Genomic DNA, 16,038 nt, shown 5'->3' on the forward strand with positions numbered 1-16,038 from the left:
GATCCTGCTTCCTCTTAAATCTTTCTCTTATTAGCTTCAGAGATGGATCAGCTGCACTAAAAGTGTTGTATCTTGTACACACATTCCTACAATAAGAGTGCTTTTGTTTAATTACTTTACACTCCAGTGGCAGGATATTAATCTGCCATTTAAATCCTTCATTACACTTCAGTGACAAGGGGATTATGTACATTATATTTTGATGCGTTTAAGCTTCTGTTGTCACTGAGAGCTGCCATTTGAAAGAAACTCAAAGCGGTAACTTGCTGAGATGTTGTGCTTCAACATAAATATACCCAGCATGAAAGAATCTTCTCTTTTTTCACAATCAATGAAAAATCTTGGCAACTAAACTTTCATGGATAATTTTTTTGGCAGTTGTTGCTCTATTAGTTTAAATGTTAACTTGACAACGGAAGAGAATTAGTTTGAAGTTCATTTTTAAGGTATGTGTTTTTTTTTAAGGTATGTGCGGCCGCGCTTCCCTCTCCCCCCCCCCTGCAAAAAGAAGTTTGCCGGGCCGCAAGCTTTGGCGGCCGATTTGCTTGCGGTCTGGGAGGTTTCTCACTGCGGGGGAGGACGAGGAGAGGGAGCCGTGGCCCTGTGCCAGGTCCTTGGCGGCCCAGCACCGGGCCGTGGCCCAGTGGTTGAGGACCACCACTCTAATGCAAAAACATTAAAATCCTTGAAAAATAAGAGTGGTCTTCCACACGTTTCTTGCCCAAACTAATGGCATACATTTTGTTAGGTTTTTATAATTTTTTCAGCGTATGAGCCCTCACAGAATCATAGAGTTGGAAGGGGCCACACAGGCCATCTAGTCCAACCCCCTGCTCAACGCAGGACCAGCCCAAAGCATCCTAAAGCATCCAAGAAAAGTGTGTATCCAATCTTTGCTTGAAGACTGCCAGTGAGGGGGAGCTCACCACCTCCTTAGGCAGCCTACTACTGCTCAGTCTTCACTTCAGCTCTGTGAGTCTGAAACTACAAATTTCTGTTCTCATTACTTTCACTGCATACAATACATCATATTGTATTTTCCTTCTCATTACCAGCACTAGCTGGAATAATTTAGTACAGTCATGTATCTATCTACTGTCTCTGCAGCTGGGTGCTTATGCAATTATTACTGCCATGCATTATCTTATACTTTGTTTACATTTTAATTCTATTAAATTCTGGCAAATTGGGAAGGTGTTTAGTTATACCGTCACAACAGTCTGTAACATTTAATCAATCATAAAAGATTTTGATGGGTTGCCATAACTGCTTTTTCAGAGAGAAACTGGCATGGTAATTTAACAGGAATAGTTTTACTGAAAACTGTTTGTAGGTCAATTGGAATTTGCTTTATGCCTACATCTCTCGGACATTTTTAACCATGTGTTCTTTGCTAAGGTAAATTGTCTTGGGGATGTTGCTAGTTTTACTACTGAGCCTGATAAACTCCAATGTTTGGCAGCTGACCCTTCTGCCAATTTCTGGGTTAGTCTTTTAGGAATATTAATCCCAAGAATATAGATCCTTCATCTACACCAAGCCTGTAGGTGTGAAAATGTGTGCCACTTTTCTAGTTCTCCTGATGTCATATCTGTGTCGACATAGTGCTTCTATACGAACATGTTCAGTGAATGTGTCCCACCTTTATCATCTGTCAGTTTTCTATTATTTTTTCCCTTTATAGGCCTAGCTGTATCTCTTCAACTGCTACATGGAGACATCGAACAAATCAGAAGGGAGTATACGTCCATGTTTACCCATGGTTTATCAATAACAAGGAAGCTGGGTTTTTCCAATATTATCATGCCTGGTAAGTTTATGACCTTATTGTCGGCTGCTGCTGTGCAACAGGCACTTTTTCCTTCCTTATTCCGCATCTTTATGGAAAATAAGGGCTATGAGAGTCTGCATAAGATGATTTTTTGGGATTGAAATAACGAGAAACACCACTTAGAGCATATTGCAGTTGTCCCTTGATTGAAGAAAGTGATAGATAATAGGAAAATTAGGTTTTACTCATTCCTCTTGTCAATTATTATGTTATAACTTTTTGTCATTTTTTAAAACATGCTCATATAGAACTGAAGTTGCATTAAAAGTGATAAGTAGACATTTGACTAAACCTAACTCCCCTGAAAAGTACCTTACTGGTATTTTTCAAGTATTATTTAAGCTGATTACAGATTGGCTAATGGTATAACAGACCCCAAAACAAGTCAGATTTTTTCAGGCTTTTGTTTGGGATATTCAGCTATACCAATCAGCTGAGATGGCGAAATCTGTCAGCTCCCACTGCCCCAGCTAATCCTCTCAGGTTTGTGTTCAGCAGCAAGAGCCTCTCTTCCATATGAAGATCCTGGGAACAGTTTCTGCTGCCAGGCAGTTTAAACCCAATTTTTTTTTAAAGGTTATTTTTTTTTGCACACCCCTAGTGGTAGGAGATAATTAAATGTTTAGGATTGCAGTGCTGTAAATCTGCCAGTATCTAAGACTGTCAGATACATGCAATACAGTTATTGTCTGTGCAGTTAAAAGTTGGTAAGTAAAACCATAGGGAAAAGGAGTCTGTGGCAGGGCAAACAAAAGAGAATAGATTCATCCTATGTAACAAGCAATAGTCTCCCAAGGAAGCATGTTTTGATACTGAAAGGTGAAACCAATGGTTTATGTTACTATAATAGGAAGTAAGACGATTCAGTGGGCAGTGTAGCATAGTATCAGATATTTTATTTTAATTACCTGGCAGCCATCCTAGCTTGAGTTTTAGTTGCTTAGACCAGGAATATTTTGCAAGAATTCTAGAAAATCTACTGCTGGCAATCACATAGATGGTAGCTGTAAATCATTAAATCTAGACACAGTAAATTCTGTCAAGGAGCTTGTATGGGACCATTGCACAGCTGTCATAGATTTATACAGTTAAATTCACTTTTAAAGGTTTTTTTAAATCTAAGATTCTTCACTGGGTTATAGTACCTAGAAAGTATTCTGTTTGGGAATTTGTATATATTTGTAGGTAACACCTAGGGCTAAAAGGTTAATCTGTCACAAACTCATTCTAACCATAAAACCATGCAGATGAGACAGAATATTCTCTATCAAATACAAAACACTGGCTTAAAGTTCAGCACTGTTCATTGGTAGTCAAATCTCAATATGTAAATTAGACTCTGACATTTTATCTAATACTATGAAGACGTCCCCCTTTTAAAAAGTTACGAGAAATAACCACTAAACATAAAGCAGTAAATCTGGTTCAGACACTTTAATTTTGCAAAATATGCATGCTAGCTACTCTTGATTGTTCTTTCTATTACTGCCAGCTCTCCCTGGCTTTATATTGGTACAGTCTGTAATTTGAGACAATGATATCAAACACACTGAAAAATGATGTTGCTGATGCTAATGAGTAACAGCTTTCCCTGAACTCCAGGCATTCCCATTAGCTGGATGTCATTCTTGGCTGGCGGTGCATGATACAGCAGCCCTCTGCTGTGCATTGCCACATTTTTTTTTCAGCTGCTATATATTTCTTTCCTTTTCCTTTTTTGTGCAACAAAGAGGATGCACTATGCCCCTATGAAAATGCACATTACAGTCAAGCCACATGTGGTCAGCCACAGCAGCCCTCTGCTGCTATAACGGGCTGTGTTGCTTTGGTTGAAAGATTTTTTCTTAAGTATAGATTTCAGCATGGTGTTTCATCAGCTTGGTAATTGGCTGCATGCTATTGTTTGGGTAACTGCTTGAGTTGTGTCATGTCTTCTTGTTTGGCAAATGAGATTTTAATTGAAGGGTGATCATCATACTTCACTCATGACAAATTTCAGCACGTATAGAAAATGAACTACAAAATAGTGCCTTGATCCATAAACCAACACAGAGATTGACTGGAGTAAGGTAGCATCTGCACAGTGTTTGGAAAATGCAGCCTTAAATTTGTGATCTGGCTGGTAATGCTGTTCCTGATAACTGTGTCACTATCAAGTTGTGAGGGGTCCACATTAGCTCACTTCCTATGTGGTGCGTTCCCAAGAACAGGCAGCATTAGAATCTTGCAACTGAGGCTGTTCCAATGATTATGACAGGTTTCCTATCTGTACTTCCATTTAAAAAAATCACATATATTTAATTCATCTAAGAAATTAAAAATAGCACATATCATTCTAGCCTTCATCCATCACAATAACACTGTTGGTCCTAAGCAGAAATAGGCTGAATGATCAGGGTTTTCCAGCAAGCTTTTCACTGTTCATTTGAACCCAGATCTGCCCAGTCTGAACCAATCTGCCACCCTGGCTCTTTTCCTTGTAGTAATTACTGCCCTTAAAATCCTGATTCTTGCTCTGGTTCTCTGAACATCCTAGATGGTCCATCTAGGAGATGACCTCTCTGCAGTCTAAGCCTCAGGAAGCAAAATAATAACATAAAATAAAAATGATCCTCTGACATCGGTGCAGCAAACCTTCTGTGTTTCTGCTTAAGAAACTGAGCTATTCATCAGCACTCTACAGTTCAGATGCTGGATATTGAGCACCATCTACAGGGAAGCATTTTTCTTAGACTTTGCTAGGGGTGAAATACTGTGCATGATTCAAATTCTATTTTGCTTAAGTCTTTGTGTCATTTCTCTTTCAAGTAATTTATTAAATCCTGAACCCTAAGAACGAAAAGAACATAAGTTGTCAGGCTTTCCAACCAAGCTGCCACTGTTATTTTCAAAAAATAGGCCTGTGATTTTCAATTTTTTTAAGGTTGAAGATTTTTAAGATCTAGCAGTTTGCTAATAAGTCATTAAGTTAATTTGCTGTCACTTTATATATTTAGAATACATTTCTTATTTGGGTTCCTTTATTTAGATTTTTGTTTACGCAGTTGAAAAAGTGATGATATTTTCATCCACAAAGAATCCCTTTCTCAGAGTATATTAAAGAAAATAATGTTTCATGCTTTTCCAATCATCTGACTGATACAGATTTCCACAGGTGGCCCTTTTATAAGATCTGTTTTCTTGTGAGGACAAAGTAGCAGATACCCACTATATATATAACCTAGTGGGAACCTCAAACACTGCCTCCTATACAGAACAAAACACAACAGAAGAATCAGGATAAAGCTTATGAGTAAAGAACAGGCCTTCCTCTCTGTCTCTTTCTCTCAGATCTTCCACTCGATTTAAGGCTATGACACTCAGTTGAAGAGCCTGTCAGCTTGTGCCTCTGGGCATGTCCAGGCCATAAGTACCCCTGAGCCAGAGGACAAACTAATCCACATCTTATTCAACTGCTGCTAGCTAGCTCACAGAATCATCCCTGCTTCCTTTCCTCCTGCCTATCTGTTCACAATTTGGAATATGGGTGATTTAGGGCAGTGGTCCCCAACCACCGCACTGCCCCGGCACAGGGCCGCAGCTCCCTCTCCCCGCCCCCCCCCGCAGTGAGAAACTTCCCAGGCTGTAAGCAAATCAGCCGCCAAAGCGGCCAATTAGCTTGCAGCTTGGCAAGCTTCTTTTTGTGGGAGGGGGGGAGAGGGAAGCAGGGCTGCCAGCGAAAACGCGCATGCGCAGCAGGTCCGCACATGCGCGTTTGTGCCATGCATGGTCGCAAATGCGCATGCGCATCCGTGGCCACGCATGGCGCAAACACACATGCACGGACCTGCTGCCCATGCGCAGCCGCCGGATCGCCCTCCTCCCCACCGGTCCACAGCCTTAGAAAGGTTGCGGACCACTGATTTAGGGGATGCAACATTCTGAAAAGTATCAGTGTCAATAGCGTAGATAATGTAGCCTTCCCAAGGCATGTAGCAGGTGCAAAATTTTGTCTTCTTTCGACTTCCCTGGCTAGAGTGAAAAGTGTCAGATTTTATTTCCTGTGGCACACACAGTATAAGCTAAGACCCACTAGCCTTCAAGCTATTGTACAAGTCATTGAGCAGCACAAAATCCTACCGATGGTAATTTCTTTACTGAATGTAATTCAGTTTGTAACACTTGTTTGGGCAGCATTAATACTATTTAGTCTTTACAGCTGATGGCTTAATGCTGATTCCAAAGTCTACAAAGTTGAATTGTTGACTCTCCCCTTCCTTTTAACAGGGGCTTTTGTCAAAATCGTTTTTGACTGTGTTGTTGTTGTTGTTATTTAATAATAATATTATTCCCACCTCTCCCCGGAGGCTCGAGTCGGGTCACATAAAAACCAATCTCCTAAAACAATAAAAGCACAATAAAACATAATACAATTGATACAAAAGTTAAGACAAGAATGGTGGCAAAATTCAATATAACTAACCCAATTCCACACCCACTAAGAAGGGAAAAGGAGGGGGCAGTTGACAGATTTGTGAGGGGGGCTAGATCTTCTTGCTGCCCAGCCTCAACCAAAAGCCTGGCAGAAGAGCTCCCTCTTGCAAGTGGAATGATGACAATTCCCACAGGGCCCACAGCTCTTCCGGGCATTTGGTGGGGCCGACTGAGCCATAACACCTACAGGTGCCCCCCAGACTGAGGGACCGAACCTACTGAGGGATTGTCAAGTTATTGTTGAAGTGCCGTTCTAATAGTTCTAGTTGATATGTTGTTGTTATTGTTATACTGTTATATTTGATTTTGATAGTGTTCTATGTGAATGTTCAAAAATGTTTTATGTAAACTGCACAGAGCCGTAGGGAAGGGCGGTATAAAAATATTAATTAATTAATTAATTAAATAAAATAGACAGTCCCTCATATACACTGGGCCCAGACCACGGATGGCCTTGAAGGTCAAAACCAAAACCTTGAACCTGATCCAGAAGATAACCGGTAGCCAATGCAGCTGCTTCAGCACTAGCTGGATATGTGCCCTGCCAGGTGTAGCCGTGAGGACCGTAGCAGCCGCATTTTGGACCAGTTACAGTTTTCAGATCAAGCCCAAAGGCAGGCCAGAGCAAGTTACAGAAATCTAATCTGGAGGTGACTGTCACATGGATCACTGTGGCCAAGTGTTCAGAGGACATATAGGGCGCTAGTCGCCGAGCCTGGCGGAGATGGAAAAATGCCTGGCCAGCTACCTGTTTGACCTGTGCCTCGAGTGTTAGTGAGGCATCCATGGTCACCCCCAGGTTTCTGGCCTGAGATGTGATCTTAAGTTGCATCCTGGATAGAGAGGGCAAGCATGCTTCCTCATCTGCTCCCCTTCAGCCCAACCACAGGACCTCCGTCTTGGAGGGGTTGAGTTTCAGGTGACTCTGCTCGAGCCATCCAGCCACTGCTTCCAAACATCTGGTGAATGGTTCTGGAGGAGAGTCCGGGCGGCCATCCATGAGGAGAAAGAGCTGAGTGTCATCAGCATACTGATGGCAACCCAGGCCATAACTCTGCACCAGTTGAGCCAGAGGGCGCATAAAGATGTTGAATATTTCATGTGGGAGAGAGCACCGAGCCCTGTGGGTCCCCACAAGGGAGCCAGTAAGGGCCCGATAATTCCATAGCTACCCTCTGTGTCCGGTTTTGGAGGAAGGAGCGTATCCAGCGCAAGGCTGTACCCCTTATCCCTGTACCAGCGAGATGGCTCACTAGCAGCTTGTGATCAACCATGTCAAACGCAGCCGACAGATCTAAAAGAACTAGCACAGCAGAGCTGCCTCGGTCAAGCTGACGACGCAGGTCATCCAACAAGGAGACCAACACCGTCTCAACCCCGTAACCAGGACGGAAATTGAAAATACATTTAAGGTAATATAGTCAAGCCAAGCCAGAAAGGCAGCAGTCCTTGACTATATGATACAAGGGGAATATGACTTATATTTCCTGCCCTATTTTAATAGGCTGCCAGTTGAATTCCAAATCTGGTTCAAGGTACTGTTTTTGACATTTAAGGCCATATGTGGTTTGGGTCTAGCGTACCTGAGGAACCTCCTGTTTGCCTACATCCCTCAGAGGATGCTTCGTTCCTCCAATACCAGCAGGTTGGTGGTCCCTGGCTTGAGAGTGGCTCACCTGGCCTCAGCCTGGGTTGGATAGAACAAACTATTATGATTTTGCTGCAACAACATTTTTTAATTTCAGCTCATGTTTGCAAAGACAGGTAGGTGGGAGCGTGTAGGGCCAATGATATTCTAGGGTCCACCTCCTTCTGTACCATGTTTCTACCAGCTCTAGTTTCTAACTACACAATTTCCAGAAAAAGAGCTCAGTATTTATAGGGGACAGGTAACTTTTAATAACCTTGCCCATGGTATGCCCATGAATTAATATTGCCACAATTGAATGTTGTTAGTCAGAGTCCTCCTGCATAATTTCACTCTGAAAATAGTGAAAGCAGAGTGATTGCTGGATAGGTTGCATGTGAATGGACTACTCACCAAAATATCTTTTTACTAAGAAGGAGGGGGGAGATTGTAGCTATACTACTTCACATGAGCAACAACAAAAATTGAGTCCAATAGCACTTTTAAGATCAACAAAGATTTATTCAAGGCATGAGCTTTCATGTGCATGCACATTTCCTCAGACAAAGATTTTCACATGGGGTCAGTTTTCAGTTGTGTTTTCTTTTTTATAGGTGAAATGAGGAATGATTTATATATCACAATAGAAAGAGGAGAGTTTGAGAAAGGAGGGAAAAGTGTGGCCAGGAATGTGGAAGTATCAATGTTCATTGTGGATAGTACTGGTCAAATTTTAAAGGTAAGTCTCCTGCAACTTTTGCTCTGACATTTCCTGTGGTATATTTTATTACATGTGGGATCCTTCCATAGATTGGGCCTTCTCAGATGTGATGCCCCACTCTCTGCATATGGCCCAGGTAGAACATGGAGAAAATTCCATACATAGTTATGTGTGTAGTATAATAACAAAACAAACAAAATGATGAAGGATGATGATTGCATCTATGATTAGAACTATGATTGGATCTCCACCTTCTTTTATTGTGTGATTTACTGGTAAACAGCTACATGTGCATAATTTGGCTCAGGATTAGGAATGTACAAACAAACAAACAAACAAACAAATAAAAGTTGGTATCTTCTGGTATTTTCAAATTACCAATATTGGTTTTGGATGTGAGATTTTTCAGGAATTCCCCAGTCATTACCGTTTACCCCCCAGCAAGCTGGGTACTCAAAAAAAGAATAGAGACACTAAATTTGCAGCACAGCTGATAGTGGTTCTCCTAAAAAGTACCAGGTTATCTAATTCTATCCAAAGAAGGTGCACGTCTTCCATTGTTTCCAATGGGGGAAGGTATTTAAATGGACTGTGGTCTGTGCTGCAAGTTGAGAGTTAACTCCAAAAGTGTTTAAAGGGACTGAGAACCTTTAAAATGTATTTTAACTGCAACTATCTGGTATTCCTATAATCCCATTTTATAAAGGATTATTTGGGCATGGCTATATTGGCTAGCCGAAAATAGTCATATCTATTTGGCTGAGAAAATACCCCCAAACACCAATAAGTTGTTTTTGGGCATTTTTCCAGCTCTGATACAGCTGAATGTACATAACTACTTGGGAGTCACCTGTGAACAAAAGGAACTTCATTTACCTTGGACCTAACTAACTTCAAACAATCTCTCCTCATATTAGCTGCTATGTTTGCTATTAGGTTGCTCCTAGCAGGGCTTTTTACAGTGGAGTGACTGCATGTTCCATCTAGCTTTCTAGCAAACCTAGTTGTAACTTTCCATAAGTACACTGGTGGAATGACAAGCTGCTTTCCATCTTACGTGGTTTTTTAAGTATGGCAGCCAGGCTATGTATTTTTATAGATGGACCCAGTGTGACTGAATTTTGTGTTTCCTGCATCTGATCTGATAGAAAAAAATTAAATTTGCTTAAAGATGTGTAGGACCTAAAATTACAGTTATTCTAGTCTAAACTTATTGATTTTAGAAGGATATACTAAAGTATGTTTGCATAGGTTTGCATTGTTAAACTCTTAATGTCTTCTTTCATATGAGTGTAGAAGAACCTAAGTCAACAATTTGCAAAAAGAATTTCGTCCTATAATAAGGCAGAACAAGGATAGACTACAAACAAGGCTGCTAGTCCTTGTTTGACCTAGGCCCAGGGAAAGGAAAGTTGTTGGGAAAGTAAATGTGATCAGCATTCAAGGCTTGAAATAGTTCTTAGTCTGGGACATATGGAAAGTCAGGTGAGAACTAAACTCAAGATCCACTGTTCATGTTTGGCCAAAAAAATACAGAGAGAACAACTCAGATTGGGTCTGACTTCTAAAAATGATTCAATTTCATAATTGCTCTTGAGTCTGAATAGCTAACAGATGAATTCCTACTGTTCCTTATGTTGGCTGTCTTAACCTGTACGTTCCTTGTGCTGGCTGTAGACTGGCTTAACATTTATTTCTACCATGGCCAGCTACTAACAACACAATGAACCTAAGGGTATCATGAAAGAGTTGATATGTCCCATAGCTTCTGTTATCACAATTTGGGAGATGCAGCTCCAGAATAATATGTGTTAACCTATTTGTTGTTATTTTTTAAACTCCCAATTAAAAAAACAAAACAAAAACAAGGATTTCATCTCCTTTGGCTCTGGAGAACCACTAGCTACTGAATTTCACTCCTTTGTGCTGTACCACAACAACAGTCCCCGGTGGGCAGAGCTGCTGAAACTTCCTGTTCCTGTGGATAAATTCAGGGGAGCACACCTTCGCTTTGAATTCCGGCACTGTTCCAGTAAGATCTATTTGAATCAATTGTAATGTTTTTTTCTGGTTTTGTTGATCAATCCCATGGAGGCTTTTTCAAATATCTTTCATGTATGCTGGGCTATAACTGGGTTTCTAGTACAGTGATACTCCATGGATGGCCACATTTGGGTGCAAAGAGCCACATTGCTTCCACAACTGGCAAGAGTCCTGTGCTTCAGGGAATTTCACAGCTTAACTGTTTTTCTGGCAACTGTTTCAAGATGGGAACCATCTGGGACCCACAAGCCCCACTTGGTAAGGGCCTTTCTATTTTCCTTAAAAATGGGGCTGGTACCATATTGTATAATAGTGGTCAGAGGAGCCACAAGTAGTGTTTCAAAGAATCACACATTAATCTCTGAGCGGCTGAGTATCACTGTTCTAATACTTGCATTTGTGTGTGTGTATAACAATGGTCTATGCTACGTTTGGTAATACCTCAAGTGAAACTTCCTTGTGCTGCAATATATAGAAAATTATATGTAGAGTGGTCTTCAGGAAGAGAAACTTGTGGTCATCAGTGTAGTTGAACAAATTTAAGAATCTGATTTTGTTTATAATTTATCAGGCTATAGGTACAATGGGCCAATGTATCCTTAGGAACATCACATGTAGAAATGTGAAATATTCATGAAAAGCATTTCTCTTACACAAAGGTCTTACGTAAATGTTAGATTATGTGGAAGAAAAAAATGATTTTCTTCCATGTTTTCAGAATCATGATGCAAGTTTTTCTTAATTGAGTCATTCTATAATCCAGATAGATTGTATTTAGTATGTAAATACAAACAGGCGTGAGCTAAATGATGTGTAATGTAGGGACAGTACTTAAGCAAGAACTATGGGGAAGGGGCTAATATGGCTTCAGCCTTGGTTAGTGAAGCCTGCTGTAGCCATAAGTAGGAATGCCATTCCAGGGCTGGCAGCTAGCAGGAAAATAGGGGTTGAAGACCTGAAGACATGGTGTTTCTACAACATTGCTTCCAGATATGGCACTGCAGGGTGTGATACTGTAGGATTTCTCCAAACTTGTGTAGTAAAAACCATAGAGATCAGGGAAATTCGTAGAGTGATTTTTTTGCATGAGGGTTGCATCATTCCCTCTTCTTCTCCTGCAGTTTAATTAAACACCAGCAGGGAATAGAGAACACCACCAGGCATCTAGCAACCCTAGCCATAAGAGGGACAGCTTTTTTGCATAGATCAGTTAACAGAATGTACAGTTCTGCTCAACGTTCCTGGCAGATATTGTGATGATTTCAGGTTTCAATTAAATCGTTGGGACTCAAGTCAGTCATGACAGATTCATGGCCCTTTGCTTTTCATGGGCCTCTGCAATAGCTAACATTTGCTGGATTATAATCCATAAATAGTTCTTTGCATTCTGTAGTTAAGATTAAGGGTCCCTTACTGTGAAAAAGCCAAACTTGGTTTCTGAGATATGTGATGTGGTTTTAAATGCAAATGGGTGATGTGTACCTGTCATGTTCATTGAGCATATGCAATGCAATTTCCACAGCCTGAACTATGGTCGATTTTTAATTTATATGTATGTTTCAGCAAAAGAAAAGGGAGAGAAGAAGTTGTTTGGTTTTTCTTTCGTCCCTCTGATGCAGGAAAATGGAAGGACGCTGCCAGATGGCACTCATGAGCTCATTGTGCATAAGGTAATTTCAAGTAAAAAAAGAGAGAAAGAAACATAATTTAACTAGAAGCATACTTGAATTGCCCAAGAATACCCTTAGATTTAGGCAAATTGAACTAGCTGACCAAAAAAAAATGCTAGGTTTACCATGGTATAAAATGCTTTTTCATTATAAGTACAACCAAAAAAGGGAAGAAAAACAAAACTTTACATGAGAAATGTATCCAAAAAGGTTGAGAAAAACTAAAATAAACTAAAATAAAGCTATGCACATGACACTGCATCTTCCTCAGCCCTAACACTCCCAGTAAACTGAAAAAATCCCCACTTTGAACCATACCCCTAACCCTAAATTGAGAATTTACCCAGATGAAAATCCCTATTCCTTTACATTCTATTGACATGTAAAATAAAACATGTAAATAAAAAATAAAATATCGAATATAATTTAATTATTTATTCAAAGGTGCTTCTGCATTTTCATTATATCTTTTGAGATTTATGGTGTTGGTTTACAGCTACCATTAAATCTTGTCATCCACATTGGATGAATCTAAGTAATAGGCTGCATCTAGGTAACCTGCTAGGATGGTTGCTAAATCCACATTTCTCATAAGTCTGTTTCTGTCTCTCTCATATTGATTCACTTTATCACACCCAAAGATATCATGAGTTGGATCCAGATTTTTTACTTAATCTCACCTAATACCTCTCCTTACTACAACCCTGTTCCCCATGACTTTTGTCTCATGATTCCCATGATTGGCTGAATCCAATTCAATGTTTTCTCCATTTGGCTCCTATCTGTGCCCAAAATACACCAACCTATGTGTCCCTTTTCCAAAGGGTGACACACATAGATAAACACCCATTTGGGGACCTGTGTACGTATTACACATAGAGAAAGATTTACTTTGTTGTTGAGTGAGTACCAGGTCATGTACTTCATTAGGCTTTGTGGAAACTGACTGATGGCAGAAATAATAGGCCAGGGTGCACTTGTCTCCTTCAGTCTCTGGCCATCAACATAATATTCACCTTCCAACTAATTCACTTCTACTCACATGCTATGTTAGATGGCAGGATTTTGGACTGCCCGTCCCAGTACCTTACAGTGTGTCTGCAGTGTTCCCTGTCTGGGTTCTCTAAGAGTCTCCTTTCAAATGCAGGAGTTGCTATCACCTTTGAGAAATAGGGTTGCCAACTCTGGACATACCTGGAGATGTTGGAGTGGAGCTTGCAGAGGGCAAGGTTTGGGAAGCACCTCAGCAGAGTATAATGCCATAGTGTGCACCCTCTAAAGCAGCGTTCCAGGGCACTGATCTCTGTTATATGGAGATCAACTGTAACATCAGGGGATCTTCAGGTGCTGCCTGGTGGTTGGTAACCCTGTTGAGAATACTGATCTTGCTTGCACACTGTGCACAGAATCAGGATGGGATCTGTGCTTATTCATAACATCCCCTTGTGGAACTATTCTTCTGAATTTTCTCCTTGACCAAATTGCTGCTACTGCCTAGCAACTACCGACATATTTTCACCATTTGGCTCCTCTTCATATCCCAAATATGACTCATATCAACCTGGCATGCTTAGAAGCAGTGGCAGTAAATCTGTATGATAGATCAAGAAAAGAGAAAGATCAAAATGTCCTCAAATTAAATTATGCTCAGTATATCTTATTTACTTTCTATATGGGCTGCATGCATAGAGAAAGAAAGTAAAATGTGACATGAAAGTCTAGAGGAGCTATACAAATCTTTAGTAAAATTCTCAGTACACTTGTTTGAACTCTTCCTTTTCTTTTCAAATAGACTGGTGACTTAATCTAGCAGATATCAGTTACATTCTAGTTTCTGATCTTACTTACGCCTTTCATAAACCAAATATAGCATATAAAAGGCAGGCTGTTTGTTCTGAGTAATCCCTTAAACTGTGTTACAGGATGTTTTTAGAAAGCATTTGAAAACACAGTTTAGGGCTTCCTCAGCTATTGAAAAACTTTCTGTAGGAATGTACTATAGCTATTGTATTAAAATGAAATACACTAGATGGGATGGTTTGATGTTGCATTTTATTTCAGTCTTTATGTTCTGAGTTGCAAATATAATTTGTTCTCTCAGTGTGAAGAAAATATAAGTCTTCAGGATGTCAGTCGCTACCTCAAATTCCCTTTTTCGAAGGGACATGTCCTTGGAAACAACCATCCTGCAGTAAAAACCACTAAGGAGTCCTTCTGGATTACATCTTTCCTGTGTTCAACTAAGCTCACGCAAAATGGTAAAGTTTTTCTCTTTAAACCCCTGTATCATTACTATAGTGTAATGTTGGCCATGTTAGTATCAATGTAAGACTTTTCTTGTCTGGCTTTCTTCTGAGGAATTATAAAATAAAATGGACGCAATAACACCAAATTAATAAAGAATTTCTGAGAACCGCAGAGCTTTCAGAGCAGAATAAAACTGTCATTGGTTTAATTGTATATTTTTAAATAGTATTACTGTAGTATTACTGTATTACAGTAGTATCTAGGAAAAAAAGAAGACAATGAGTGGGGTTCTCAAACCTGTGGACACTTTTCTGACACAGGGTGGAGGGCTGCAACCACAAAATGGCAGCCATAGGAGGTAGAGCCAACCAAAAATGTCAAGAATGCATAACTCCAATAGTAACTTTTTCAACATTACAGGCAAAAGCACCGCTTAACATGGTGCCTTTTAAAATTAAGGTATTGTTTAACATTATTTTCTTACATACAGTTTCTGTTCAGTCATTCAGTGAAAATACTTGTGCTCTCATCACCCCATTTTCTAAAAAAACATTTGGTAGATGTTATGAAAGGTACACCACTCCCCCTCCCCCTTAAATACATTGGTTACCTTTATTATTTCTTATCCTTTCAATCACAAGTTGGTGGGATTTGAAAAAAATATATAAACAGATTAATGATTAATTTAGCTTTACAACTACTGAAAAAGCATGTGCAAGAAATTTAGCAGCAGCTTCCAGCCAGTCCATATCATTAGAAAACAATTTCAGGATACTATAATTGGAACTCTTAATGTCAGAATAAACAAAAGCTTCCAATATATTGCACCTGACTTTAATGAACACGGAACTATGTGACAACACATGTGAAAGAGTTTTATTTGCTTCCGTATCACAAATGTGCTTTTTTCTTTCCAGGGAATAGCTTTAAGTCTTCTAAAATATTTAGTTGTTGGACGAAAATTGCCTCTTGATAATAAAATTAAACTTCTATATATAGGGTTTTGTGTAGTGATCAAATAGTTGGCAGGCAGCCATAAAACAAGAAGTGGGAATATACCCATAATCCAGAGAAGAGCACTTCCCATACAAATCAGTAAGCAGCTCAGACCAATCTTGCATTAAAATGGCTTTCCTTATTCTGTTTAGTAAGCAATCAGACTAATAAATAAATTATCACCTGTCAAAATTCTCAACATACAATTTACCAATAAAAGCATTAAGGGCTGATAATAAGAATGAGCCTTAGTTCATAAATAATTGACTAGGAGATGGAATACAATTACATTTCTAATCCAATTATTGAATTGGAGACACAATTTAGGAATCCCAGTATAGTTTGGGGGGTAGGAATTGTTTGCAATTTATCAATATCTTTAATATACTGCCATAACAAAGCTCCATACAAGGTTGATAGCCAGTGTGGT

The 16,038-nt window shown here is 39.7% G+C and overlaps 1 protein-coding gene across 5 annotated transcripts in view; it reads left to right on the plus strand.

The window, feature by feature from the left end:
• DOCK4 (dedicator of cytokinesis 4) overlaps nucleotides 1-16,038 on the plus strand; it is a 320,430-nt gene that overhangs the window by 172,995 nt on the left and 131,397 nt on the right. For all 5 annotated transcript variants that reach the window (XM_077338508.1, XM_077338509.1, XM_077338510.1 and 2 more), the window contains exons 13-17: nucleotides 1,685-1,810; nucleotides 8,546-8,670; nucleotides 10,522-10,684; nucleotides 12,259-12,365; nucleotides 14,467-14,623. In XM_077338508.1, coding sequence (XP_077194623.1) covers nucleotides 1,685-1,810; nucleotides 8,546-8,670; nucleotides 10,522-10,684; nucleotides 12,259-12,365; nucleotides 14,467-14,623 — 678 coding nt within the window. The remainder of the gene's footprint in view (nucleotides 1-1,684; nucleotides 1,811-8,545; nucleotides 8,671-10,521; nucleotides 10,685-12,258; nucleotides 12,366-14,466; nucleotides 14,624-16,038) is intronic.

Source organism: Paroedura picta, chromosome 5, assembly GCF_049243985.1.
Source record: "Paroedura picta isolate Pp20150507F chromosome 5, Ppicta_v3.0, whole genome shotgun sequence".
Lineage (NCBI taxonomy): Eukaryota > Metazoa > Chordata > Lepidosauria > Squamata > Gekkonidae > Paroedura > Paroedura picta.